A 24,197-nucleotide genomic window follows, 5' to 3' on the forward strand; every position below is an offset into this window, starting at 1 on the left:
TGAGCTGTGCCAGCCCCAGGCTGGGAGCAGCTCTGGGAGCACCTTGGGTCACACAAGGAGCAGATCTCAGCCAGGTTATGAACACAGGAATAAGTTTAATGTACAAAAAAAAAAAAAAAAAAGCCACACGTGTGGGCACAGGCAGCACATCTGGGCACAGGCTGCACATCTGGGCCAGCAGGGAATGCTCTGCAGCCCCTGCTGCTCCTCTCCTGCTGGGCTGGGGGTGCACCCAGGCTCTGCAGGGACATCCTTGAGGCCCCCCAAGGGGCCCCTGGGGCCGAGGCCACGGGGGAAGCTCCCAGAGGCAGCTCACCTCGCTGCCCCTCAGTGGAAGATGATCTTTTTGTACTTGGAGTTGGGGATTTGCCCCCGGGCCTTGAGCCTCCTGACGGCCTCCCTCATGTGCTTGGGCTGCAGGGGGGGCAGCTCGCCCCACTTCTCACACACGTCCAGGGCTGGGCAGACAGACAGACAGACAGAGAGGGCGTGGCAGGGCCCAGCTGAGCTCTGCCCCTCCCCTGCTGCTGCTTCGGTGCAGTTGGGAAGGGACAGGGAGTGGTTGGTTGGGGTTTGCAGCTCGGGGGCAGGAGGGGAGCTGCTCCTCCTCCCTGCCAGGAGCCCCAAAAAGCTTCTGGGGAGATGGAGCCAGGCAGGGCTGAGCTCAGAGCCCCTGGGCTGAGACCCCCCAGCAGCTGCTCCCACAAAGGGAAACTGGGGCAGGTTTAAGGTCAAGGAGCCCCTGAGCTCCTCACCCTGCACTGCTGGGGCACAGGGCAGGCACTGGGGGGAGCAGAGGGGCTGTGGCAGCAAAAAGGTGGAAGGGAGAGCCCTGGAAAGCTGCTCCGGGCAGGGAACTCAGCCGGGCTCCTCCCCGTCACTCACCTTCCTCCACCACCTCCCCCACGAACACCTTGGAGATGCCCGACATGGCGATGACGACGTTCTGCGACACCGAGGTGCCGGTGATGGACTGGATCAGCTGGGACAGGCGGGGACAGGCTCGGGACAGGCTCGGGACAGGCCCGGCCCCGCCCCGGCCCCCGGGGGCACAGCCCCGCCCGTACCCGTTTGATGGCGGCCTTGGGGAAGGCGGAGCGCCGGTACATCTCGTAGCGGTTCAGCTGCTCCTCGGAGAAGGAGGAGACCAGGATCCTGCGGGCACACAGCGCTCGTTCCCCGGGCACCGGCGGCACCGGGCATCCCGGACCGGCGGGCACTCACTGCATCTTCTGGATCTCGTCCTCGTCCACCTTCTGCTTCCTCTCCTTGCGCTCCTTCAGCTCCAGCTTCACCTTGCGCGCCGCGCTCGCCTGCAGCGCCGCCTCCTCCGCGTCCGCCGCCTCCCCGTCCGCGCTCCTGGCCTGCGCGGGAGGGCAGCGCTCGCTCTGCGGGCCCGGCCCCGCGCCCGGCCCCGCGCCCGGCCCCGCCTCACCTCCCCGTCCGCCGCCTCCGCCTTCAGCTCGCCGCCGCCGCCGGCCTCCCCCGCCTCGCCGTCCCCCGCTCCCTCTGCCGCCGCGTCCCCCGCGGCCGGGCCGGGGCCGGGGCCGGGCGGGGAGCGGGCGGGGAGCGGCGGCTCCGGCGCGGCGGCACCGAGCGCGTCCCGGGCCGGGTCCGCCATGGCGGCGCCTCCTGATGACGAAACGCGACGGGCGCCGCGGGGGCGGGGCCTATCGCCACGGGAACGGTCAGGCGTGGCGTATGGTGATGACGCACATTACCGGCGACGCTCTGGCTGTAGAGCCTGTAGTCATGGCAACGGAATGCGGCGGCGCGTCCTGATGACAAAATTGCCGGAGGGCGGTGCCTGTTGCCATGGCAGCGGCGACTCGGCCGCGCTGCCTAATGACGCACTCCACGGGCGCCGCGATGGAGGCGGGGCATGTCGCCATGCCAACGGCGCCTCCTGATGACGCACCGCTACGGGAGCCGCGAGGGGACGCGCGGGGCCGGGCGTGTCGCCATGGCAGCGGCGCTGCGCGGGCCTCACCCCGGGCCCTGCGCGCTCGGACCGCCCATCCCCGCTGTGAGCCGCCCTCCGCGCTCCCGGGCCGAGCCGGGACACGGCGCAGAGCGGCCCCGCTCGTTAAAGCCCCGCAGAACCGCCCAGAACCAGCGCGGCTGAGGGAGCGGGGGCGGGGCCTGCGCAAACCCCGCCCCTCGCACCGCCCACACAGGCCCCGCCCATGCCCCGCCCCGGCCCCGCCCCGGAAGTGGCTGTGCGGCCGGGCCGGGCCGCGCCGGCCATGGGGAAGGAGCAGGAGCTGCTGGAGGCCGCGCGCACCGGGAACCTGCCGGCCGTGGAGAAGCTGCTCTCGGGGAAGCGCCTCAGCTCCGGCTTCGGCGGCTCCGGCGGCGGCGGCGGCGGCTCCTCCGCGGGGGGAGGCGGCGGCGGTGGCGGCGGGAGCGGCGGCGTGGGGCACCCGCTGTCCAGCCTGCTCAGGTGAGCGCGGCCGGGGCGGCCTGGGGCGGGGGCTGCGGGGCTGGGGGCTGAGGGGGGCGGCTGGAGGGGCCGCGGGGCTCGGGGGAGCGGCTGCAGGGGCTGCCTGCCCTCATGGGGCGCCGCGGCACAAAGCGGTGCGGGCGAGCCCGGGCTCTGGAGCCGGGGCTCCCCGGTGCGGTGTGAGGGGTGTCCCGGGCAGCCCTGCCCGCGCTGCCGTGCCCGCGGCGGAGGGAGCGCCGTTGCGCTGTCCGGAGCCGGCGGTGCCCGCGCTGCTGCTGCCCGGTGCCCCCGGCATCGGGCGCTGCTCTGCCGGCTCCGCAGCGTCCCCAGGGCTCCGCGGCCGCTCCCCGCCGTGCGGGGTCTCCGGGCTGCCTTTCCCGGTGCGCCTTTCCCGGTGCGCCTTTCCCGGGCTGCCTTTCCCGGGCTGCCTTTCCCGGTGCGCCTTTCCCGGGCTGCCTTTCCCGGTGCGCCTTTCCCGGTGCGCCTTTCCCGGTGTCACACGGGCTGTCCGGGCCCTGCCGGCTGTCGGCTCCCCCTCAGCCCCGCGCTGTGGGATCGGCTGCTTGAAGCTCTCGGACCTTTGTTAGGTGTTTTTTCCTCTTCCCCGTGTTTTAGCATCACCTCTCGCTGCTGGAGCCGCGGGTGACTTTGGGAGCGCTCCTGGTTTGTGCTGGGAGGGGTGGGTACAAACCAGCTTTGTGTCCGGGCCCGAGTGACGCTGTTGCTGCACAACCCGGCTGTTCAGAGGATGGGACTTGCCCCTTTTTGGCCGGATTCGATCCGTTTCTCCTCTCACATAACCCGGCTGGGTGCCTGCAGGTTGTGCTGCTGGCAGAAGCCCCGAGAGCTCACCCTGCCCTGGGGCACACCTTTGCCTTTCTGAAACGCAAATCTCCCCTCGGGTCGAGCTTTGTTCTTCTCTTTTGATGCATTAAACAGTCTGAGCCCTCGTTTGAGGGGCATGGACGTGCCCACGGGGGGCTCAGCTCAGTGCAGAGGGTCGGTGCAGTTGAGCACCCTGTGAGCTGCACCAGACCCAGCACCTGGGCACTCTGGGGCCTTTCCCTGGGCATTCCCACGGTGCCAGGGCGAGCCAGGCCATCCCCTTGGCTCTGTGACTGTTCCTCACGTGTGGAGGAGGCTGCTGTCACAGCTGTCACTCGCATTCCCTGTTCTCTGTTGGCTGTGCCTGTGCTGGCTCTGGACCCTTTCCCTGCCCGGGTCCCAGCCCCTGTTTCTCCCTGCACGGCTGGGATTTGTGCCTGTGAGCAGTTCCTGGTCTGGCTGCACGTTGTGGGGCATGGCAGCGTGTCCTGTGTGCCACCTGCTGCCATCTGGGAGCTCTGTGAGTGTTCCCCACCTCCTGTTGGGCTCTGGCTCCTCCAGCTTGTGACGAGGTTTTGATGAGAGGCCAGAGGGTGCAGGAGACAGGCTGGGACAGGCTGCAGGGACAGACGGGTGAATTTTAGGGTGGAGAAAGCCTCACCTTTCCCAATACCAGAACATGGGAACTTTTCTGCTGTGGGATTTTGCCCTTCTTGGTTGTGGGGAGAAGCCTGCCCTCAGTCAGGTGTGTGTGCTCTGTATTTTCCTTTCCCCTGGCCCTGCTGAGGCTGATCCCTGGCTCTGCTGAGGCTCCTCATGTCTGTGAGGATCTCTCCTGACACGGGAACTGCTGAGCTGCTCTCCACCCCCGGAGCAGGATCATAAACACCCTGCTGGGCCAGCACCTTTGTTCTTTTCTCCACCCCACTTCAGGTCCCTGGTTTAGTTTCTGTTTTAGTCCCACTGTTTGGATAACCTGTTCCCAAAGCTCTTCTCTCCCGAGGTGCCTGTCACAGCTCTTTCTGTCAGCTCTGCATTTCAGGTGTCTCAAAGATACAGTTTTGGATGGGATACAAGCCAGGCATTCCCTGGAATTCCCACATTGCACCAGGTGTGTGCTGAGCTGGCACCTGCTCTGAGCTGGCTCTCATTGCTTTGGGCATTTCTCTTCCAAGGAGAGCAAGTGCTGCTCCGTGAAGAGGTAGAAGATGGCCCTGGCAGTAAATTCCTTGGAATGTGGTGTTTTATCAGGTAACCTGAACTGCCGTGGGTCTGTTATCAGTTCAGTGTGAACTTTGTCACAGTCTGGGCTCTGCTGCTCCTTCCCAGGCCTGCTGGGTGTGGAGGCAGCACAGATTCCACTCACCCGTGGCTGCAGGGGAGCAGGAAACAGCATGGGATGCATGGGATAAGCCACAGGAGGAGGAATTTCAAAGACAATTTAAGTCTCTTGAAGGGTGAACGTGCCAGGGTGTAACACTGAGGGCACTGGGCAGGAGGAGGAATCCCAGCGGGAAGCTGATGGGAGTGGGGAATGCTGACAGCGAGCTGGGGAAGGAGGAGGATGCAGGAGGGGGAAATGGGAGTGTGGCTCTGCCAGAGCAGATGGTGAGCTCACAAAGAGGTGGTGGCTGCCAGGCTTTGGGAGGCTGGGCTCCCTGCTGGCCTCCACGCAGCCCCTGGGGGCTGCCAGGCCCTGGGGAGCTGCTGCAGGCCTGGCCCAGCAGTCAGGGGCAGATCCTGGCCCCTCAGCCAGGCCTGGCTTCTCAGATCCAGCCGTGGCACAGGCAGGAGCAGCCAGAGGGAAAACCCACTCTGTGCACAGCTTGAGGCTATGAGCAGCAGCAAGTCCAGAAATCAGAAGTGGTCTGTGAATCTTGAGGTTCCTCGGGGTTGTGAGCCACTTCTGCATCGAGGCTGCAGAATTTGATTTATTGTATTTTTTTTTTAGTGGTTCACTGTGAAGTTAGAGGCGGGAAACAACAGAACAATCTGTGGCTGAGCTATCAGGCTGCATTCAGGAGGCTTTGCCAGGAGCAGTGAGGGATGGGTTGTGTTCAAGCCAAAGCTGCAGAAGCGGCTTTTTATTTCCATCTATTGCTGTGAAAAGTCTGGCTCTGTGTTGCCAGAGGGGGAAGCTGAGGCTGCTGCTGAGCCCCAGATGGGATAAGCAGTCCCCAGGGAGTGCATCAAGGAGATGCTTCTGCTGGGAATGAGGAGTTTGGGTGCACATCTGCTGTGGGAAGGGTCGAGTGCTGCTCCACAGAAGCCACAACCCTTGTTCCAGCCCGTGTGCTGCTGCTGAGGGGTCTGGTTGGTTTAAAGAGTGATGTGGTGGGATGGCAGAACACTTGGGGTGGCTTCCAAGGGTGGTTAGGAGTCAGAAAAATGAGTCCTTTTTTAAAAAAGTGGGGTTTGGTGTTTGTTCTGGTGTGGCTGATGGTTCACAGCAGGGATCTGTGAGCTCCTGGGGAAGGCTCTGACTGTGCCTGTCTGCTGCCACCCCCTGGGAAGGGACACGGTGCTGCTGCCAGGGAAGGGGGGATTGCCCTGTCCGAGGTCGGTGTCAGCTGTCTGTCCCTCCGTGTGCCCCCAGACCCTGTGGGTAAGCACCAAGTCCCGCAGTGTCTGCAGCAGGGGGGCTCCAAGGAGCAGCTCCCAGGTTTGTGCAGGCAGGGTGCTCCCCTCTCTTCCCATCACAAGGGAGCTGCTCCTGCTGCATTCCCACAGAACAGGGCAACGCTGGGTCTTCCCCTGCTCCTGCGATTAATCACCTCATCCACTTTAAACCTTCTCCTCTCCACACCCTCCCGTGCACTGCCCCTCTTTAATTACACTCCTGAGCACAGGGCTTGCTGAAGGTGCTTGTGCCACAGGCACAGGTGTGCCCCGGGCTCAGCAGGGAATTGTTTCCTAAGTGCTTCTTTAAGGATTCAAAGGCTGCAGTTAGTGGCTGTGGTGTTTTGGCTCTGTGTGATGTTGTGATGCAGTTTTGGAAAGTTTTTGTTTGCTTGCTTTGGTCGGTGCAGGTCTGTGTTCAGGAGCACCGGGCGTCAGCCCTGCCCTGCTCCTCTCACCCAGACCAGTGGGCAAAGCAGGGCTTGTGGTTTCACAGCACCTGGGGCTTTCTTGGACACATGGGAATTGTGGGTGGGTGGGTTCCTTCCTGTGAAACCCCCTTGAGAGAGCCCTGCCTCGCTGCCTTCCCCATAGGCTGCTCCAGCTTTCCAGGGCTCGGTTGGCAGAGAGGGGGATTGGAAGTGGAAGGCTCTGCCCAGGTGGCAGTGGCAGGTCTGACAAACTCCTGTCTCCTGGGGCTGCCCAGTTCCTGGCCCCAGCAGCAGGAAGGGCAGGGGGAGCAGTGTCTCCCTGTCCCTTCTGCTCCCGGTGTGCCCCAGCAGTGGTGTTGGGGAGCAGGAGCTGCTCCCCCCAGTGCCACAGACCCCTCCAGCTGTGGAAGGCCCTTTGGCAGGGAGCAGAACTTTCTGGAGATGAATGGCTGGAACAGCATTCAGTGTATTGGGAGCAGCTGAGCCAAGAAACAGGGTTCATCCAGCTGGGTTTTTGTGAGGTAATGCATCATTTCACTGAGATTGAAGGACAGCAAACAGGACAGAAGAGACATGAGTGAAAGGTGTGACACAGTACAGGTAACACAGAGTGGAGAAAATGCATCCATGTCACGCCAGACCAGAAGGAAAGCCCCTCTCAGCTGCCCTGGGACAAAGCACAGGCAGCTCCTGGAGGCTGAGCCCCTGCTGTGGCAGTGCCCCAGGGCTTGCCAGGCTGGCTCTCACAGAGAACAAGTGCTGACACCTCCACTCTGTGAGCTCATCGCCTTTCCGGGCTGTGCCATCCTCTCCTGCTCTGCTCACTCCTCAGATGCAGCTGTGAAGGGCTGTGCTGCTCTGGCTGTGGAATCCTTTCAAGGTGAAGTGTTCTCAGGATGAGAAGGTGCCTCTGAACACGGGTGATGGCTCTTTCCTCTTGTCACTGCAGCACGAGCTCTGCCCGGTGCTGAGCTGGCACTGTCACTGTCCCAGCCAGCTCACTCCAGAGTACAGCTTAGTCATGGAAATGAGATAAATCCTATTTCACAGAAACTGGTAAAAATAAAACTATTGAGGATTGATTTGTTTCTATAGCAACCGACTGGCGAAGTGAGCACAGCTGCTGTCTGCAGGAGGGAGGAAAACAGAGCTGGAAATGTCGGTGCACCTGGGCTGGCTGTCAGCAGCAGAGCCTGGGGCTGGGGAGGGGGCAAAGGCTCCCACAAAGACAGGCCAGGAAGATGTCAGCTGCCTCTGGAATGAAATCTGAGCTGGAGTGTGTGAAATGTGCCCTCTTTACACAAAACGTGGAGAGCCTCAGAGCTCTTTATGTCCTGCTTCCAAAAAGTTGTGTCCCTGCACCCTCATGGGTGGGGAAATGCCCTGCCCTGGGTCAGCAGGGCATTAATGCCACATGTACCTGGGTGTCCCTCACAGCACAGCTCATTTCTAGACCTGAATCCACAATTACTTTGTCCCGGTGCCTTAACTCAATGAGAAATACTCAGCTTTGAGAAGTTTGGATGAATCAGATTGCAGTTAAACTTTTTCAATTGTCCTTTAACTGAATGTGGTGCTGGATGCTCAGCAGGGATTCCTGCAGGTGTTTGTATCCTGGAGAAAATCCAGTTGGGCCTGCATAAGGGGCTTAAGTTTGGAACTGTTTCTGTCTCAGCAGTGTGTAGATTTGTGTGGTTTTTCCTTTTTCCCAAGCCAAGGGTTTTAGCTGGCTGTGGCACACACAGGATGTTGAGGTGGCTGTTTCCCCAGGTTAGTGGGGGTGAGCTGTTTCAATGTTTGGGAGGCTGCAGAATGCAGAGTGCTGGGTCTCTGTGTTTAGGTACATTCTTGGCTTGCTGTCCTGTGGCTGTTGAGGGTTCCAGGGTGTGCATTTGACACAGCAAGATGTCCTAATTTCCTTAGGAATTACAGGAGGAGTGTGTGTGTGCATGGCTTTACTGGACACTGCAGGAGCCCGAGTTACTCAGCTGGAGGAAAGTTGAGCTGGAGTTGGTGTTTAGGTTTGGTAAGCTCAGATACATTCACACTCCTCCCTTGTTATTTTAATACATGGTTTCTTTTAAAGGGAAATTAGATTTAAAAATAAGCCTCAAGCTTTTTGCAGTTCAGAGGAACTGTCTGTAGTGCCATGTACTGAGGATAGTCCTCAGTACATGAGAACAAAACCCTGTCTGAGAGTGAGTGCCATAAATATGATGTAAATACATTATCTCATTAGATTTTTATCTAATCCCATTGCCTGCTGTTGTGCAGACTCCTGAGGCGAGCAAGGCTGAAGATGTCATAGGTGGTCTTTCAAATCTAATATTGAAGTGGGTTGGAAATTAGGTGAATTGACTTTTGCCTCATCCTAATTAAGACACTGAGAAACCTGCCCAAGTTTGGCATTGCAAAGTGCCTGATTTTAGAACAGAATCCAGTTCCAGAGCTGGGTGCCTGCTGAGGTTTGAAGCACCCCCATGCAGGGACCCAGGTGGGCTCCACAGGCTCTTCCTCACTGCTGGCAGCTTCAGGAATCAGCACAATTTTTTTAGGAATCAGGAACAGGATTAGGATAAAACCTTAAGCTCTGAAGACTTCAAAGCTTTGCATCGTCATCTTGGTTCTGTTACAAGGACAGTGAAATCCATCAGATGACTTAAATAGGAGTCTGTGTCCTGTGTTGGTTTTTTCCTAGTGCTTCTTTGCAGTGATTTCTTGAGCCATGGTTCCTCCCTGCACGGTGGGGACTCTCTCAGAGGTGACAGCCCTGTAAGAGATGTTTGACCTCATCCTGTGATCCCCATGGATGACTTGTGGCTGGCCTGGAGTGCTGTTAGTAACCACCTTTGCATGATTTTCAGTTCCTGCGTTGCCCTTGTGCCCCCTCACAGCTCCTTTCAGCCTGGTGCAGGCTGTGAAGCTGTGTCTGAGCTCCTGTGGCTCATCTGCTCTGGGGCAGAACAGCTGAAAATGGAACTTGGAGGATGTGTGGAATTCGTGCTGGATTTGGCATTTTGGAAATATTTCCTCTAATCTCAACAGAATTTATTTCACAGAAGGAGTGAAACAGGATGTGACCTTGACATTCCTTTTTACTGGAAATAAAGACTAAAGAGAATTGGTTTAAAAGCTCTGAGGATCCTGGTTGTTATTGGGTGTGAGTTGTTACAGCTGAGATATAATTATTTGCTGGGACAGTCACAGTAACCCTGAAATTGTTTGAAGTCATGCAGAGTTTTTATCCTGCATATATTTAGGAGTCTGACTGGCATATGTACATTCCTTCTGTACATTAAAAATGTCAGGCTGGGAAAGGCTCTGCTGCTGAAAGCAGCTTCTGGCTGGGAGAGCTGTGCTGAACAGAGAAAAGGCTCAGAGCTGGGTCTGTTATTCTTGCAGAGAAGTGTGCAGAAATATTTAAAGGGGTTTGGAACATCTTATGTTGTACATGTTCCCCAAAGAACAATTTTTTTTTTTTCTGGTGAGGAAAAGCTGTTTGAGGCTGGCATTTGGGTGAAACCAGGACTGGAAGCTGCAGATCCACCATGAAATACGTGGACCATCTCTCTTTGCTGCCTGTTCCATTATTGGTTCAGTTTTCCAGCATTAGGGGGGTGCAGCTGCCCCTGGCAGCTCCTGGGGAGGGTCCCTGCCCTGCCCAGGGCTCTCAGAGCAGGGTGGGACACTCAGCTCCATCCCTCTGACTGCCTGGCTCGTGCCCTCGGCTCTCAGCACTCTTGTTTTCAGCTCTAACCTTATCTCTGTACAGACAGCACAGACAAGCAATGACACCTCCTGGGAGCTGTCTCGGGATTTGGGAATCATCTCCTGCCTTGGCCATTCACTGCTGATCCTGCTCTAACAGACTGGATTTCAAGGATGCTTCTGGAGTAAAAGGATGTCCTTCCTGATTTCCATCCTTCTTTTCTTAGGAACTCTGGTCCAAGTCAGTGCTTTCTCTGCCTGTGCAGCACTGACATGACAAGCAGAGCTCTGTGGCTGCTCAGGTGTGTCCCCATGTTCCCCTCTGAGCCACCATGGGGTCATTTCTGTTTGCCCTCCTCCTCTCGCTGTCTGTGCTCTCTCCTTTCCCTGTCACTTGCTCTTTGGGCACCCAATTAAAAAGCTCATCAAGAAGGAATGTCTCTGGAGTCAGTGGTATGTCGGTGCCTTGTTTGTGTCCCTCACTGTTGCCAGTTAATCTCTCCTGGCTGTGTCTTTCTTTAGCCCTCAGGGACTCCTGGTTAAGCTGGAGCTAGGATTGGTACAGGCTTAAACGGAGCCATGTGGGTGAGTGGTGGGCAGTGTTCAAGGGTAAAGCTCCAAACGCTTCAGTGGCAGCTTTGTTGTGGCTCTGAGTCCTCCAGCCCTGTGTCCCCCTCCTCGAGGGCCTTGCCTCTCATCCTGTCATTCTGTTCTTTGGTATCACATCAACTAATTTCCATTTCACTCCAGCACCGTGTTTCTCCTGCCTGTCCTGGTGTCCTGGGCTGCAGCCCAGGGATCACTCCCAGCATCCTGGGGTCTCCCCATGTGCATGAAATGGAGCACTGCAGTGCCAGCACCGATCCAGAGTCCTCCTGTCACTGATCTGGCAATGTCACAGGGGAAGGGGGATGTCGTGCGAGTCTCTGTCTCACTGCTTCCAGTCTCCCCAAGGCAAAAGTGCACTCTGTGTGCAGTTGTTGGTACAAAATAATTGCATTTGCTTTTTTAATTGCTGTAGGGAAGGGGTAATTCGGTCCCTGAATCTCTGTCTCTGCTTGACTTGGCCTATTTACCTGCTTTTCATTTGCCCCGGGTCAGACACGTCATGGTTCAGCGTTCAGGCACCAGGGCTGGGCAGCAGCCAGGCTGAGGGGGTGTGGGCAGGATTTGGGAAGGGGTGGGCAGGATTTGGGAAGGGGTGGGCAGGATTTGGGATGGAGTGGGCAGGATTTGGGAAGGGGTGGGCAGGATTTGGGAAGGGGTGGGCAGGATTTGGGATGGAGTGGGCAGGATTTGGGAAGGGGTGGGCAGGATTTGGGAAGGGGTGGGCAGGATTTGGGAAGGGGTGGGCAGGATTTGGGATGGAGTGGGCAGGATTTGGACAGGGGTGGGCAGGATTTGGACAGGGGTGGGCAGGATTTGGACAGGGGTGGGCAGCAGGGGTGTGAGCAGGATTTGGGAAGGGGTGGGCAGGATTTGGACAGGGGTGGGCAGCAGGGGTGTGAGCAGGATTTGGGAAGGGGTGGGCAGCAGCCAGGCTGAGGGGATGTGGGTGTGGGTGACATGGCACAAAGTGAAGGCCAGTGCCCAGGAGGAAGCCATGGTGGCCCAGAGGAGCCCTGGAGCATGCCTGGCTGGGCAGAGCACACAGACCTGGAGAAGTCCTTTAGTGCTGAGATGGGGAGAACATGGCGTGGTAATTGTCTCTCTATAGAGAGGTCTGAGACTGCAGCAGGAGGAAGGTGCCCATGTTTAAATAAAGCATCACCATCCCCACACCCTTCTCAGTGCAAGGTGCTAGAAATCCCCAATTCCCACTAAGATGTGTATTGGATCAGATCTCTGGGTGCTGGAAACAAACATTAACTTCGAGGTGTGTTGATGTTATCTGACAGTGAGCAGAGGGTGGCACATTTTCTGCCATCCCAAAACCCTTAATTGACACATCCATCCCATACAAGGGCAGTGGCAGGAGGGGGAGGGCATGTGCTCCACCACAATTTTTTCTGCACAAGTTGCTTTTGATGACATTTTTACTCCGAGCCCAGAGCTGTGTGCCTGTCAGAAGGGAGCAGTGCAGATGGACATGTTGGGCTCCAGACACGATGCTCCATTGCTGTTGGCTGACTGACATGTCCCATGGGGTTCTGCAGCTTGTTAAATCATCTCACAAAGGAGAAGGGGGAGGGAAACCCAGTGCAAGGTTGCCAGCTGTAGCCAGCTCAGTGCTGCAGCATCAGCTGCTTGGTGGTTTTGATCAGGAATTTGTGGCTGCCCAGGGTTTCCTTCTATTTCTCTGGAAGTGCTCAATAAAGAGAAGGCCAAGGGAAAGTCTGGCACCTTTCTAAGGAATTGTGCTTCAGTGGAACCCAACAGCCTGCACCATCTACATGTGTCTTGCTAATTTTTCCTGCATCTTAATTTATTTTTTAATATTGTATTTTCTTCCACATAGTGCGTTTTCTCCAGTGCTGTGAGAGCAGAGCTGAGCTGCAGATGGAGAGTGAGGAATGTTTACCTGAGCAGTGCCCTGGTTCCTGTTTGCAGTTCCGGGATATTGGTTTATGACTTTGATAATGCTGCTCAGTTCACTGAATTTCTGCAGGAATGTTTTCGTTCCTTTTGCTCCTATTCCTCAAAACCCCATCTAGTCAGATTAAAAAAAAAAAAAAAAAAAAGAACAGGCCACAAAATCAGCATTCGGTAAACCTCAGTGAGAAGCTTGTCAGCATTTGGCAAATGTTGTCAAATTTCTGTCCTCTTTTAGGGGTCACTTTCCTGCCTTGAATGAACCCAGACTCCATGTCAAACCCTCCCATCTCCATGCTGGGTGGTTGCCTTCCCATTTTCCCTGCCCTTCCCCTGCCATCATGCTGCTTTTGGCCAGGGTGTGGACAGGGGGATGCTCCTGCTGCCCCACACATCACACCCAGATCCTGGACCCCTCCCAAAGACCCTGCTTGGTTTTTTTCTGACTCAATGGCTGACCCTTTTTGCACTTCTCCCAGCCAAGCTTGTTTGGCCCTGGCCCTGAGGTCAGAGCCAGTGTTGGAGCCTGTGCTGTGGGGCTGCTCCTGCTCTGTGGCCTGTCATCAGCTGGGAATGCTCCTTAATGGGAGTGGGTTGCAGAGTGCCTGTAATGCTTTTAAGAATAAAGAGCAGCATGTGCACTCAAAGCAGACCTATATTTTTCCTGTCCTGCAGCTCTTTATTTGCCCCTGCTCAGAGGGATTCTCTCATGTAGCACACACTCCACGCCTGACCCAGCCTTTCTGTCCCCACTGCCACCCCCACCATACATTAAGTTTAAATAAATGCATTTTCACTGCCAGGAGCCATCCATAAGGCTAGGGCTCGCCTCTTGCTAATGGGGGGGTTTAGCTTGGATGGACACATTTCTATTAGTGATGCCAGCCCTGTCTGGTTCCTTTCTAGTGTGAGCTGCAAGCCCAGGAGTTAAATGTGTGGTTGTCTTGGGTCTGTGCTGACCCAAAACAGCCTGCCCTGGAAATGAGGAGTGGGAGATGGTAGACTGGTTCTGAGGGGAGCAGCTGAGCTCACCTCCTCCCTCTCAGTTCCTGAACTGATCCTTCACAGGCTGCTGCCACTTCACAAACCCGTGCAGGTTTCCTGCTCCTGGCCACCCCCTGCACCTGAGGAACAAAAGGCTCTGCTCCTTCCCAAGGGAGAAGGGATCATTTGGCCATCAGAGGGTTGGTTGCTCCACTGGTGGAAATGCTGGTTTCTCACAGCACCCTGTTGACCTTACACTGGCTGAAGTGTCTGCAGGTGTTGGGCAGTGAGGCTGGGGCTGTTGCTTCACTCAGAATGAGCTGGTGAAGTGGGAGCTTGAGGTCTGGCTCTGGGAGAGGCCAGGCATGGCTCTGACTGCTGCAGTGTGTCAGTCAGAGTGGACTGAACCTGAGGATTTTGACTGGAATCCCTGGTCAGTGGCTCTGATTACAGAGCTCAGGCTCAGCAGATCTCTGGCTGTTGTGTTGTGCCATGTCAGCTGGGTCACTTCTGTCACTTCTGTCCTGCCTTTGTGGTGGTCCCTGCTTTTCCCTGTCCATTCTGGCATCTTGAGCTCATGACCCTTTGACTTTGAGGAAAATCTACCCACTTTTCTTATAGCAAATTAAAATCTGGGCCAAGAAGTTGAGGAGTGCAGAAGCAGAAGCTCGTGACTTTGGCTTCCTCTGCAGCCACTCCAGCAGCTGGAGTCTGACCAGCTGTTCTCCTTGGGCTTTCTCAAAGCCTGCCAGGAGGAGCTGAGAGTCCCTTGCCCCAGCAATGCACTGCTTTCATCTCCTCCAGCCTTGCATCAGCCATGTGTTTATAAAAGCTGTTGTGGTATCTGGTGGTTGGGGTGCGTGAGAAGCGGGGTCCCTGCTCTGCTGGAATCCCACCATGCCCAACCCTGCCTGCTGGCACGGTGGCTGCAGCAGTGCCTTCCTCACACATGTTTCAGAAAAACATAAGCAGCTTCCTAACCCTGAGGCCTTGCCCAAGCCTTTGGGTTGTTTGTGTTCCCTCTGTAAGCAGGAAATACCAAGCGAGGGTCGCAGGAATGCAGTGCTTGTGTGGATGTGGATGCTGGGCTGTGTGACTGACGTGCTGTGGTGGCCTCTGGGCAATGGACTCGAGGGGATCCGCCTGCAGCCCTCACTGCCCTCCTGACACTGTCTCCAAGGCTTTGAGTGCAGTGCACAAGCATCTGGGGCCACTGCTTTGAGTGAAGTACACAAACATCTGGGGCCACTGCTTTGAGTGCAGTACACAAACATCTGGGGCCACTGCTTTGGGTGCAGTGCACAAACATCTGGGGCCACTGCTTTGAGTGAGGTACACAAACATCTGGGGCCACTGCTTTGAGTGCAGTACACAAACATCTGGGGCCACTGCTCTGAGTGAGGTACACAAACATCTGGGGCCACTGCTTTGGGTGAGGTACACAAACATCTGGGGCCACTGCTTTGAGTGCAGTGCACAAACATCTGGGGCCACTGCTTTGAGTGAGGTACACAAACATCTGGGGCCACTGCTTTGAGTGCAGTGCACAAACATCTGGGGCCACTGCTTTGGGTGAGGTACACAAACATCTGGGGCCACTGCTTTGAGTGAGGTACACAAACATCTGGGGCCACTGCTTTGGGTGCAGTGCACAAACATCTGGGGCCACTGCTTTGAGTGCAGTGCACAAACATCTGGGGCCACTGCTTTGGGTGCAGTGCACAAACATCTGGGGCCACTGCTTTAAACTTCCTGGTGCCTTTGGACCACTTTTGTCCTCTTGATTTACCATTTCTTTCTTCCCAACTGCAGTAGTAACTTTTCTCACAAAACCACCCCAGGCAAGGAGCTAAAGCAGGGCCAAGCAACTCTTGTTTGCTTGTGTTTCATCTTGCTTTTTGTTTCAGGTGTTGGGTGTGTAAATACAGGGGTCCATGGCCTCTGCACAAGCACCCTGAGCTCTCCTGGTGCTTCCTTAACCCGTGTTAGTGAGACCAGAGACCAGCCCCAAAGGTTCATCATTTGAGCTGAAAACACCACGTTGTTCTCTAGGCTTGGCCCTGCTTTAGCTCCTTGCCTGGGGTGGTTTTGTGAGAAAAGTTACTTCTGCAGTTGGGAAGAAAGAAATGGAAAAGCAAGAGGACAAAAGTGGTCCTGTTTAAAGGTACTTTGGGATTTTACTGTGACCTAAAGCATGTGCTTTATTCAGCAGTTTTCACAAGCAGGAAGTTTTATTTAAGGCCTTGCTGAATCATAGAGCAAGAGAAAACTGAGCAGAAGAAATAGTTCAAATGGAGCAGATTTTGCTGTTTTCAGAGCTTTCCTGATGTCCTCAATGTTCAGTCTTAGTTGTCTTAAGCAGATGTCATCAGGAGCATCTTCAGATGCTGCCCTGGTGCAGCAAAGGGCAGGGGAGCCCTGGGTAACCCTTTGAGAACAGACCACAGGGTGTAAGTAACCCCCTCTTGATGTGAAGAGGTTTTGGGGAATTGAGGGGGAAAAGCAATCAAAAAGCAGCAGTGGTCAAATTGGCTCCAGACCTTTACTGGGGATTGTATTTACAGCATCCTCCTGCCTGTGCTGCCATTGGGGTTTCTGTTTAGAAATCAGAAACAGCCCAAAGTCACAGAGAGTTCAGGGCTTTGTGTTCTGCCTTTCTCAGCACCCTGTTTCCACACCTCAGGAGAATTGTATGGCCTTTCTGGCAGAGCTGAAGAGGAAGAGGAGAGAAGGGAGTGATGTACTTCGCTGCAGTCCCCACATCTAAATATAAATAGTTCTCCTCTTGGATCCTTCCAGTCTGATCTTATGGGTGATTTGACCTTTCTTTGATAAAAGCTTTCTTTATTTGCAGGAATAAAAAGGCAAAGGGGAGGAGAGGACACAGCAGATGTTTTTTTAAAAATATCTTTAGATCCTGGCAGTTGTTTTCTGCAGCACCCAGCACTCACTGCTGAGCCAGCTCCCTCCTGGCCTCCAGCTTTTCTCCTGCTCCGAGCTCCTTGAACAAACTTTGCATTTTACTGTAAAGCACTGACCTGGAGATTTCCAAGGAAGTGTTTTATCATGGGGACACCACGCTCCAATGGGGACAGATGCCCCAGGCTCTGGTCCCCAGCCCTGCCCACTGCACCACTGACCCTGGTTTTCCTCATTTCATAACTTCAGCTGAAAGAAACATTTGTGTTAATTGCTGCTGGTTTTTCATGTGCTCACCCTCGAGCAGTTTGAGCTCAGCTTCCAAACACAGCTCAGTTTAATGTGTAAAACCACGGGACGCTGGCACTGCCCAGGTTACAGCCCAAGCAGAGCAGCACAGGTGCAGTGTCAGAACTGCTCCAGACTGCACACGAGGCTTTCTGGCACTAATTCTAACCATTAATTGCCATGTTAAATCCAGCAATAAATTATTTGGGCAACCACACTGCAGGAGCAAACCAGAGCTGAGTGCTGCTCAGTCCCCTTCATGCTGCAGGACTGCAGCCTGGATTGGGCAGGGCACTCCACACACCCTGGGTGGGGTTTTGGTGTCTCACTGACCTTCTGCATGTGCTTTAAGCCATCATCCTGTGAGCAGTGCTGTCAGTGCTGGAGGTGCACTGCATGTGTGTATCCTCCTGGAGCACAGGATGGTGTGTGATGTGCAGGATGCCTCAGGATAAGCCTCTCATCCTTTGCAAATTGGATTTTGTGGCTCACTTGCCTGTCCTCTTGGATAAAGTTTCCCCTTAGCTGCCTCTCCTCTAGCAGAGCTCGGGTTCTTCTCTAGACTGCAAAGCCTTTTATAATGCTCTGCAGATCCGGAGTCACTTGGAAGGGACAGGGACAGACTTTCCATTTCCCACTGAACGTGCTCCTTGGTGAGCCTGCTCTTCGTTCCTTCCTGGAGTTCACTCAGTCTGCAGGAGATCCCTGCTGGTTTGGTTTGGTGCCTTTCCTGCTGGGTGGCACTGAGCTGCTCCTGCCTGGCAGCCCCCAGTGCTGGCTGCTGTTCTGGAAACCCCTGTGCCATGGGAGTCGTTGTTATTTCATACTGGGGAGGAAATGGATTCCTCAGAGAAGGCCAGCTTCAAACAGAGCCACAGCTGGCTGTTTTAAACCATTTCAGCTGGGGATCAGAGGGTGCTGTTAGGTTTTACCCCCAAAGAAAACAAAGCAGGAAAATGCACCTCATTAGCATAAGTGGGATTTTCAGGGCTTGGAATAAGCCCTGTGTAATTCCTAAAAGGTTGGTGTGTAAAACAGGCCAGCACACACAGATGATGGGTGGTACTGGAGAGCTGAACAGCTCCAGTTTGCTTATAAGAATGTACTGGTTTGAGTTTCATGCCTGTTTCTGGGAGAGGGTGCTGGCCCTGGGGAGGGACAGCAGCCACCACACTCCTACAGCAAGCTCAGGAGCAGCACTGGCCTCTTGCTTGTGCCATCCTGTGCTGATGTGAACAGGACACCCTGCAGGGGCTGGGGAAGAGTAATCCTTGCCAGGGCTAATGCTTAAATCTGTGCTACTTGACTTGTGAGCAAGGGAGGGAAGTTAATGCTCTCAGAAGTGCTGAGAGACCACCTACTCTTTGGTACAGACTGCCAAGAGCTGACAGATGGAAGTGATTTTGGGACAGTGAGAAGTCACTGTGGAATCACAGTGGTGACCAAGAGCAGACTCTGCATCCCACAGCCTTTGACTTACACCCACCCCTTGTGACTCTTGCTGTGGAGAAGGACAGTTTCCCAGAGCCATCAGAATTCTTCTGTGGGGTGTGAATTAGCAGTGGGCCGAGGGTTTGCTGTCTCCTGTGGTTCAGTCTGATAGACACACGTTCCCCTGAAGATGCTTTTGGCAAGTGTGGCTGAAGGATGTGAGCAGTGGCAGCTCTGACTGGAGAGCAGGAGGGTGAGGTGAAGCAGAGCAGAGATTCCATGTGCTGCCCCCTCTGCTCTGTGCTCCGTGTGCTGCCCCAACCACAGCTGTCAGGTACCTTGGTGTGAGAGCTGTGCCAGCCCTGTCCCTGTTTGGTGTCTGCCTAAGTTCCCTGTGTGTTTTTTGTCTTGCAGCATCTGGAGGGGGCCGAACGTGAACTGCGTGGACAGCACAGGATACACCCCGCTGCACCACGCTGCTCTGAACGGCCATAAGTGAGTCCTGCTCCCAGGGGTGGATGCTCTGTGCTTCCCCGGCCACCCTTGTGTGCTCATTCACCAGCTGAGGCACTGGTGCAGCACTACTCCATCTTCAGGGGAACTGGAGAATGTCAGTGCTTTGGCTGCTGGGTGATGTTACATCAAACGCTGAGGTTTTCAACCCCCCTTTTGTTCCTAAGCAATTTGGGTAAGCTGTAACACGGTGTGAAAGGAGCTCCCCTGGTGACAGTGCCTGCAGTCTTCCTGGTGTCCAGGCTGCTCTGGGCCTGCACCACTTCACAGTTGCCTCGTGTGCATATCACATTTTTTAGTCAGTGTGGTAGATCTTGTGTTTCTCATTGCTGCCTGAGATACTGAGAAATCAAATAAGAGTTAAAATCTCTGTTCACCCTCGTTGTGCTGGTGCAGTTCACTGTGCAGCAGAGGCTTGTGGCTGACTTCAGCCCCTGTTCAGCTCCATTAGTGTGGAGTTAATGGGGATCCTCCCTGAGCTCATCTCAGCATTATTTATTTCCTTTTTTTTTCATTTCCTTTGGCAGCGTTTAATAGGAACACTTACAAATCCCATTTCAAGAGGCTCTCTGAAACACTCCTGTTCAGATTAACTTCCCGTTCAGTACTTGCTGCAGAGTGTGAGCTGTGAAACAAGGACTGAATGTCTCACTGAAGCTGCTGTCTCTTGCAGGGATGTTGTGGAGGTTCTGCTGAGGAACGACGCGCTCACCAACGTGGCAGACTGTAAGGGCTGTTACCCCCTGCACTTGGCAGCCTGGAAGGGAGATGCTGACATAGTGAAGCTCCTCATCCACCAGGGCCCTTCACACACCAAAGTGAATGAGCAGGTCTGCCTGATTTTCTCTGTTGTATCATTGAATCACTTCCCTGGCATGGAGAGAGACTCCTTCAGCTGACTCCTGACCCTTCCCAAACCAGTAGCAATTGTTGTAAGATCCTACTTGCTGGTGGGATAGGAGGGGCACTTCCTAAAGCAGCACATTCAGTTCTGAGTTAGTGGTAGGATGAAAAGGTATTTAAGTTTCATAGACAGACACATAATTGTGAGAACTGCTCAGCACTTAGGATGTGCTCTCCTGCTTCTGGGCTTCTAAAACTAACCCACAGTTTTCCTTTCAGCTGCTGGATAGCTGAGCAGGTTTCTAGTTCTGCAGAGGATCCATTGGCTCCCTCCTTTGGGAACTAATCCAAGCAGCTTTGTTCAGTCTCTTTGGCCGTGCTCTCTTAGCTGCTCTCCTGGCTTGTCTCTGGCACTTGCTCCAGTTCACTAATTTGTAAGTTCTAAGATAATTTTAACACTACTTGCCCCCAGATAAATCCCTAGCTTAATCTTAAAGAATTATTTTTGCAATCAGGCAAAAAAAAAAAAAAAAGCCTCTTGGATTTGTTCCTTTTGTCAAGCTGATGGTTTTGGTCTGGGGTGCAGAGGGAGTGAGGGGTACAAGGCAGCTGTGTCCCCTGCAGAGGGCTGGCTCCTTTGGAACTGCCCATGGACATCAGAGGTGTCTTAAATTCCACACAACTTCTGAAATGCTACTGTTGGAAGGCCCAAATATTCCTGTTGTTGTAGAATTTTGTTTGCAGGAACTGGTTTCATGAATGAGGCCAGCTGAGTGCTGCCACTGAGCTGCCCCTCCTGGGTGAGTCGAGCACAGTGACAGGCCCAGAGCAGTGGCTAAAGCTGCAGTGGGCTGTGCTTGTCCTGTCCCTAAGGCAGGAACATCTGAAGACCATGGGAATCAACTCCTAAACCACTCAGGTGTTCTTTCAGGAGGAAAGAAATAAACCAAAATAGGTTTGCCTGCCTTGGTGCCAGCTGGCTAAACCTGGACATTTGTTCCAGAGGTAATTCCCAGGTGGGTCAGACACCCTGGCCTGAGTTCAGCTCACAGTCAGGGTGAGCAGCTGTGGAGTCCCTTCTGTTGATTTACTCCATGGTAGTTTTTCAGAAGCTGGGGAGCAAACTCCTTTGACAGGCAGGTTTAGGAGTCCCAGTCCTTCTTTGTGGGGACCCAAGTGCCACACTGGAGTTTCCCAGGATGGGTAAATCGATGCACCAGGCTGCCCTAGGGATAACTGCTGCTAAAACATCATGGAATGAAAAATCTGGTTGTAGTGCAACCCTCTGTCATTCCTCTACGGAGCAGGAATCATGAGGAATGTGTGTTCTGATGTCTCTGGTGGCAGTTTTGCAGTTTGGGACTGTGGTTAAGGATGTCTCCAGGCAAAGCTGCAGGCAGTCAGTCTGATTACATGGGCTTGAGTGCAGGTAACCCTTTCAATGAATCTGACAAGAATTGTGTGAGAGCCCATAGTGTGAATGCTGTGCTCTGAGTAGAGCAGCTAGAGGAGTGATCTTTGCAAAAATCCCGAGCTTAGTATGAACCTTGCAGGTAATGTTTCATTAATGTCTGTTCGGTAGGAACCCTGTTAATTGAGAGAAGTCAGCTGAGGAGGCTGTGCTTGGAGCCTGGTCCAGGTTACAGCAATCCCAGCTGGAATGGCTTCTGCTGGCCATGGCTCTGCCTGGAACAAGATGCTGTGTCCTGCCATTCCACCCCTCGGAGTCACCCATTGCTTTGTTGCTGTATCTCACCCATTTCATTATCACATTTTTTTCTTTCTCCTCTTCCTTTTTGTAGAATGCTCTTGAGATCAAAGAACTCAAAAAGTACGGCCCCTTTGACCCATATATCAATGCCAAGGTGTGTACTTTGCTGCCAGCATTTCACTGCATCATCACTCCAAGCTGCACTCGCGTGCTTCCAGGTGCAATAATACCTGTTCACTTTGCAGCTGCTTGGGGAAAAGCAAAATGGGACCATTGATTTACTGTGGGTTTCTCTCTTCAAAGCAGTTGTAGAAACATAATTAAAGGAAAGCTTTTCCTTACTTTCCTGGGGGCTCCTTCCTTGCTTAGCCTTGTAGGACTCGCAGTGATGGTCAGTTTGCTTGATTGGGCTGGATGACTTCCCAAAGGTAATGTTACCTCAATTAAATGTTCTAGGTTTTGTTTCATGTGCTGATGTTGCTGATAAATGCAAAGAGAAGGATTTTTTTTCCCCCCTGCTTAACCATGGTTGCATTTTCTCTGTGGGCTGTTTGGAGTGAATTTTTATGCCTTTTCTCCTACCATGCATAATGCTCTGTGTGTTGTTTGAATGGACAGTTAATTCCTGTGGTGGTGGTGGTGGGGAGAAGGGAGGGCAGTGATGTTCCTGCCTCCCTTCCCAAGTCCTCCATGTCCTGCTTATTACATCAGTCTCTCTTTTGATGTTCAGTCTGTGGTGTCATTTGACCCTTCAGCCCTGGTCTCCTGTTCCTGTTTTCTGGCCTGTTTTGCTCCTCTCTTGTTTTCAGTTGTTTTGAGCTACAAAAGACACAACATCAGCTTATGCAATGTGCTGAGACTGAGCTGTTGAAGAAGCTTCCTATCCATACTGGGATATTGAAGATCAAATTCCTGGTGGTGGTTTCTCAGACACCATTTTTCAGTTTTATTTCTTGTGAATCTACAATCCAGGGGTGGCAAACAATCTGCTGCTCTGTCCTGAGACACCTCTGCCATGAGCCACCATGCCACAGCTGCTTCCAGCCAGTTATTTTGGATCCAGTTCAGTTGCCTGAAAGGAGCTTTCTAAAACATTCTCAATAACCAAGTAAAATCTTACACACTCCAGTACTGGGATGTTGAATGAGGAAGGAATGTAAAGAGGGAATATTCAGGGAGTTCCCTTTTTTGTGAATTTTTGTTTACAGAGTCTGCTAATTGGGGTTTTGTACTGTGGAGAAGTGCATTATTTAAAACCTCAGTTCAGTGTTCACAATGGCTGAGGTGCTCTCTAGAGCAAGACAGATTTTGGGAATCTGCTTTGGTTTTAAAGAGAGAGAGGTGATTTACACACAGGTGTTGGGTTCATCACAAGTTGTGAGCAGCTTTGCACCAGTTCCTGGCCAGCTGTGGTGAGGAGATGTGGAGTTGTACCTGTCACACAGACTGGCATTTTCTCAGGAGCAGCCAAACAGCAGATTGTCAATAGGGCAGGACTCTGTTGGACACTCAGCCACTGACAAAAATCCTACCAAGGAATTTAGAAATAAGGTGGGAAGAGCCGTGTAGCCACATTCCCCAACCCTGGGGCAGGATCAAATCTCCTTCACCATTCCTGACCAGGGTTTGCCCACCAATTTTGTCAAGAAATTGAGAGAAGGACAGCTCTGTGGCCTTTCTTTGGCAGTTTGTTCAACCTTTCAGATCTTTGCAGGTCAGAAATCTTTCCCTTATTCAAACCAAGTGCTCAGTCAGAGCTGTGTGTTGGGAGCAGGGGGTGCAGAATGGACACAGCACTTGAAGGAGCTGTGGATTTCCACTTGAGCATGGAGTGAGGAGCAGCAGGGCTGTGTGTGGTGAGTGCTATCACATTCACAGGCCTTGTAACCTGTGCTGGAGCACATAAGAAAGCAGAACCATCCCTGCTCATGTCCTGTTTGTGCTCTGCAGATGGGCATTGCTCCCAGCTCCTCTCTTCCAGCTGAGAGCTGGGGGGATGCAAGGATTCCTGCAGGAATGCAGCCCCTCAGCCCTCCTGAGTGCTCTATTTTTCTAAGTAGTTCTGAAATTTGAAGCCATGTGCCTTCTGGCAGCTGGAATGGAATTTTCCTTTTCCATCTCTGATCCATCTGTAGGTCTGAGCACTGGTTTGTGCCTGGAGAGGTGATGCAGGAAGGGAGCAAACTCCCCTGCCTGAAAGAGCTGTAGTATTTTTGGCTGCTCAGAACTCTCCCAAAATGGAGGCAGTAAAGACTCAGGCAATAGTGGGAGTTTCCACTGCACAGTCTGGAACTGGGAGAGACTTGCTGTGATGATTCAGGGGAGTTTTATTGCCTGGTGATCTCTGCTGCAGGAGGAAAGTCTGGGGATTTTGCTTCGAGCATTGGAGCCCCAATCTGCTTAGTGAAAATTGGACTGAATTGCAGGGAAGATGAGGGAAGTCTCCAACAATTATGTTTTTAAATAGTGTTGTGTTCCCATTTCTGAGCCCTCAGGCAGGTGCTTGGAGCTACTGAATGCTCTAAAGCCCTCTGAGGCATACATACCCTGTGCTAGGGAGAAAGGAGAGGGGGGCAGTCCTAGCCAGGGAAATTCCCAGGAGCCAGGGCTGGCCTGGCACGAGCAGATTGTGCCCCCACAGCTCTGGGGATCCAGTGCTCAGAGGGGCTGGGCTCATCAGGCCTGGCAGTGAGGATTCCTCATGCCACAGGGCAGGCTGAGAGCCTGTGCCCAGCTGTGGTGGGCTCCCTGATCCCTGCACTCCCAGCCCTGCCAAACAGGAATAATGGGATTTGCCAGCCCTGTGAGTGCCCGAGAGCAGCAGCGTGAGCTGAGGGGCAGGTGTGAGCTCTGGTGTTCTCTACTCTGTCCCCTCTCACTCCCTTTGTATATTTTTTGTGCAGACTTGTGTATCCTGCAGTACCCTCTGTCCACGTGTCTGTGCTTCCCC

General features: G+C 54.0%; 2 protein-coding genes across 9 annotated transcripts in view; one reads left to right on the forward strand and one right to left on the reverse strand.

Annotated features, from left to right (window-relative positions):
• Nucleotides 1-71: 71 nt before the first annotated feature.
• Nucleotides 72-1,669, reverse strand: TAF11 (TATA-box binding protein associated factor 11). Its single transcript, XM_064399075.1, has 5 exons — nucleotides 1,436-1,669; nucleotides 1,225-1,364; nucleotides 1,068-1,155; nucleotides 886-982; nucleotides 72-458 (listed from the first exon to the last, which is right to left on the reverse strand). The coding sequence occupies exons 1-5, from the start codon at nucleotides 1,619-1,621 to the stop codon at nucleotides 328-330; spliced, it is 642 nt and encodes a 213-aa protein (XP_064255145.1). The 5' UTR covers nucleotides 1,622-1,669; the 3' UTR covers nucleotides 72-327.
• A 145-nt stretch (nucleotides 1,670-1,814) lies between these two features.
• ANKS1A (ankyrin repeat and sterile alpha motif domain containing 1A) overlaps nucleotides 1,815-24,197 on the forward strand; it is a 74,177-nt gene continuing 51,794 nt past the window's right edge. For 5 of the 8 annotated variants that reach the window (XM_064399073.1, XM_064399064.1, XM_064399065.1 and 2 more), the window contains exons 1-4: nucleotides 1,815-2,443; nucleotides 18,595-18,675; nucleotides 19,367-19,523; nucleotides 21,339-21,401. In XM_064399073.1, the coding sequence (XP_064255143.1) occupies nucleotides 2,187-2,443; nucleotides 18,595-18,675; nucleotides 19,367-19,523; nucleotides 21,339-21,401 (558 nt within the window). In that variant the 5' untranslated portion in view covers nucleotides 1,815-2,186. Of the gene's footprint in view, nucleotides 2,444-18,594; nucleotides 18,676-19,366; nucleotides 19,524-21,338; nucleotides 21,402-21,534; nucleotides 21,676-24,197 lie in introns of those variants that run through there. The other 3 variants (XM_064399074.1, XM_064399068.1, XM_064399070.1) reach the window with 2 other exon arrangements.

Source organism: Passer domesticus, chromosome 25, assembly GCF_036417665.1.
Source record: "Passer domesticus isolate bPasDom1 chromosome 25, bPasDom1.hap1, whole genome shotgun sequence".
Taxonomy (NCBI): domain Eukaryota; kingdom Metazoa; phylum Chordata; class Aves; order Passeriformes; family Passeridae; genus Passer; species Passer domesticus.

Excerpts from the sequence above, each read along its gene's own strand:
- TAF11 (XM_064399075.1), bottom strand. The coding sequence starts at position 1,621 with ATGGCGGACCCGGCCCGGGACGCGCTCGGTGCCGCCGCGCCGGAGCCG. Across the intron at positions 1,156-1,224 it reads GACGAGATCCAGAAGATGCA|GATCCTGGTCTCCTCCTTCT; the intron begins GTGAGTGCCCGC and ends GTGTGCCCGCAG. Across the intron at positions 459-885 it reads GGGGGAGGTGGTGGAGGAAG|CCCTGGACGTGTGTGAGAAG; the intron begins GTGAGTGACGGG and ends CTGTCTGCCCAG.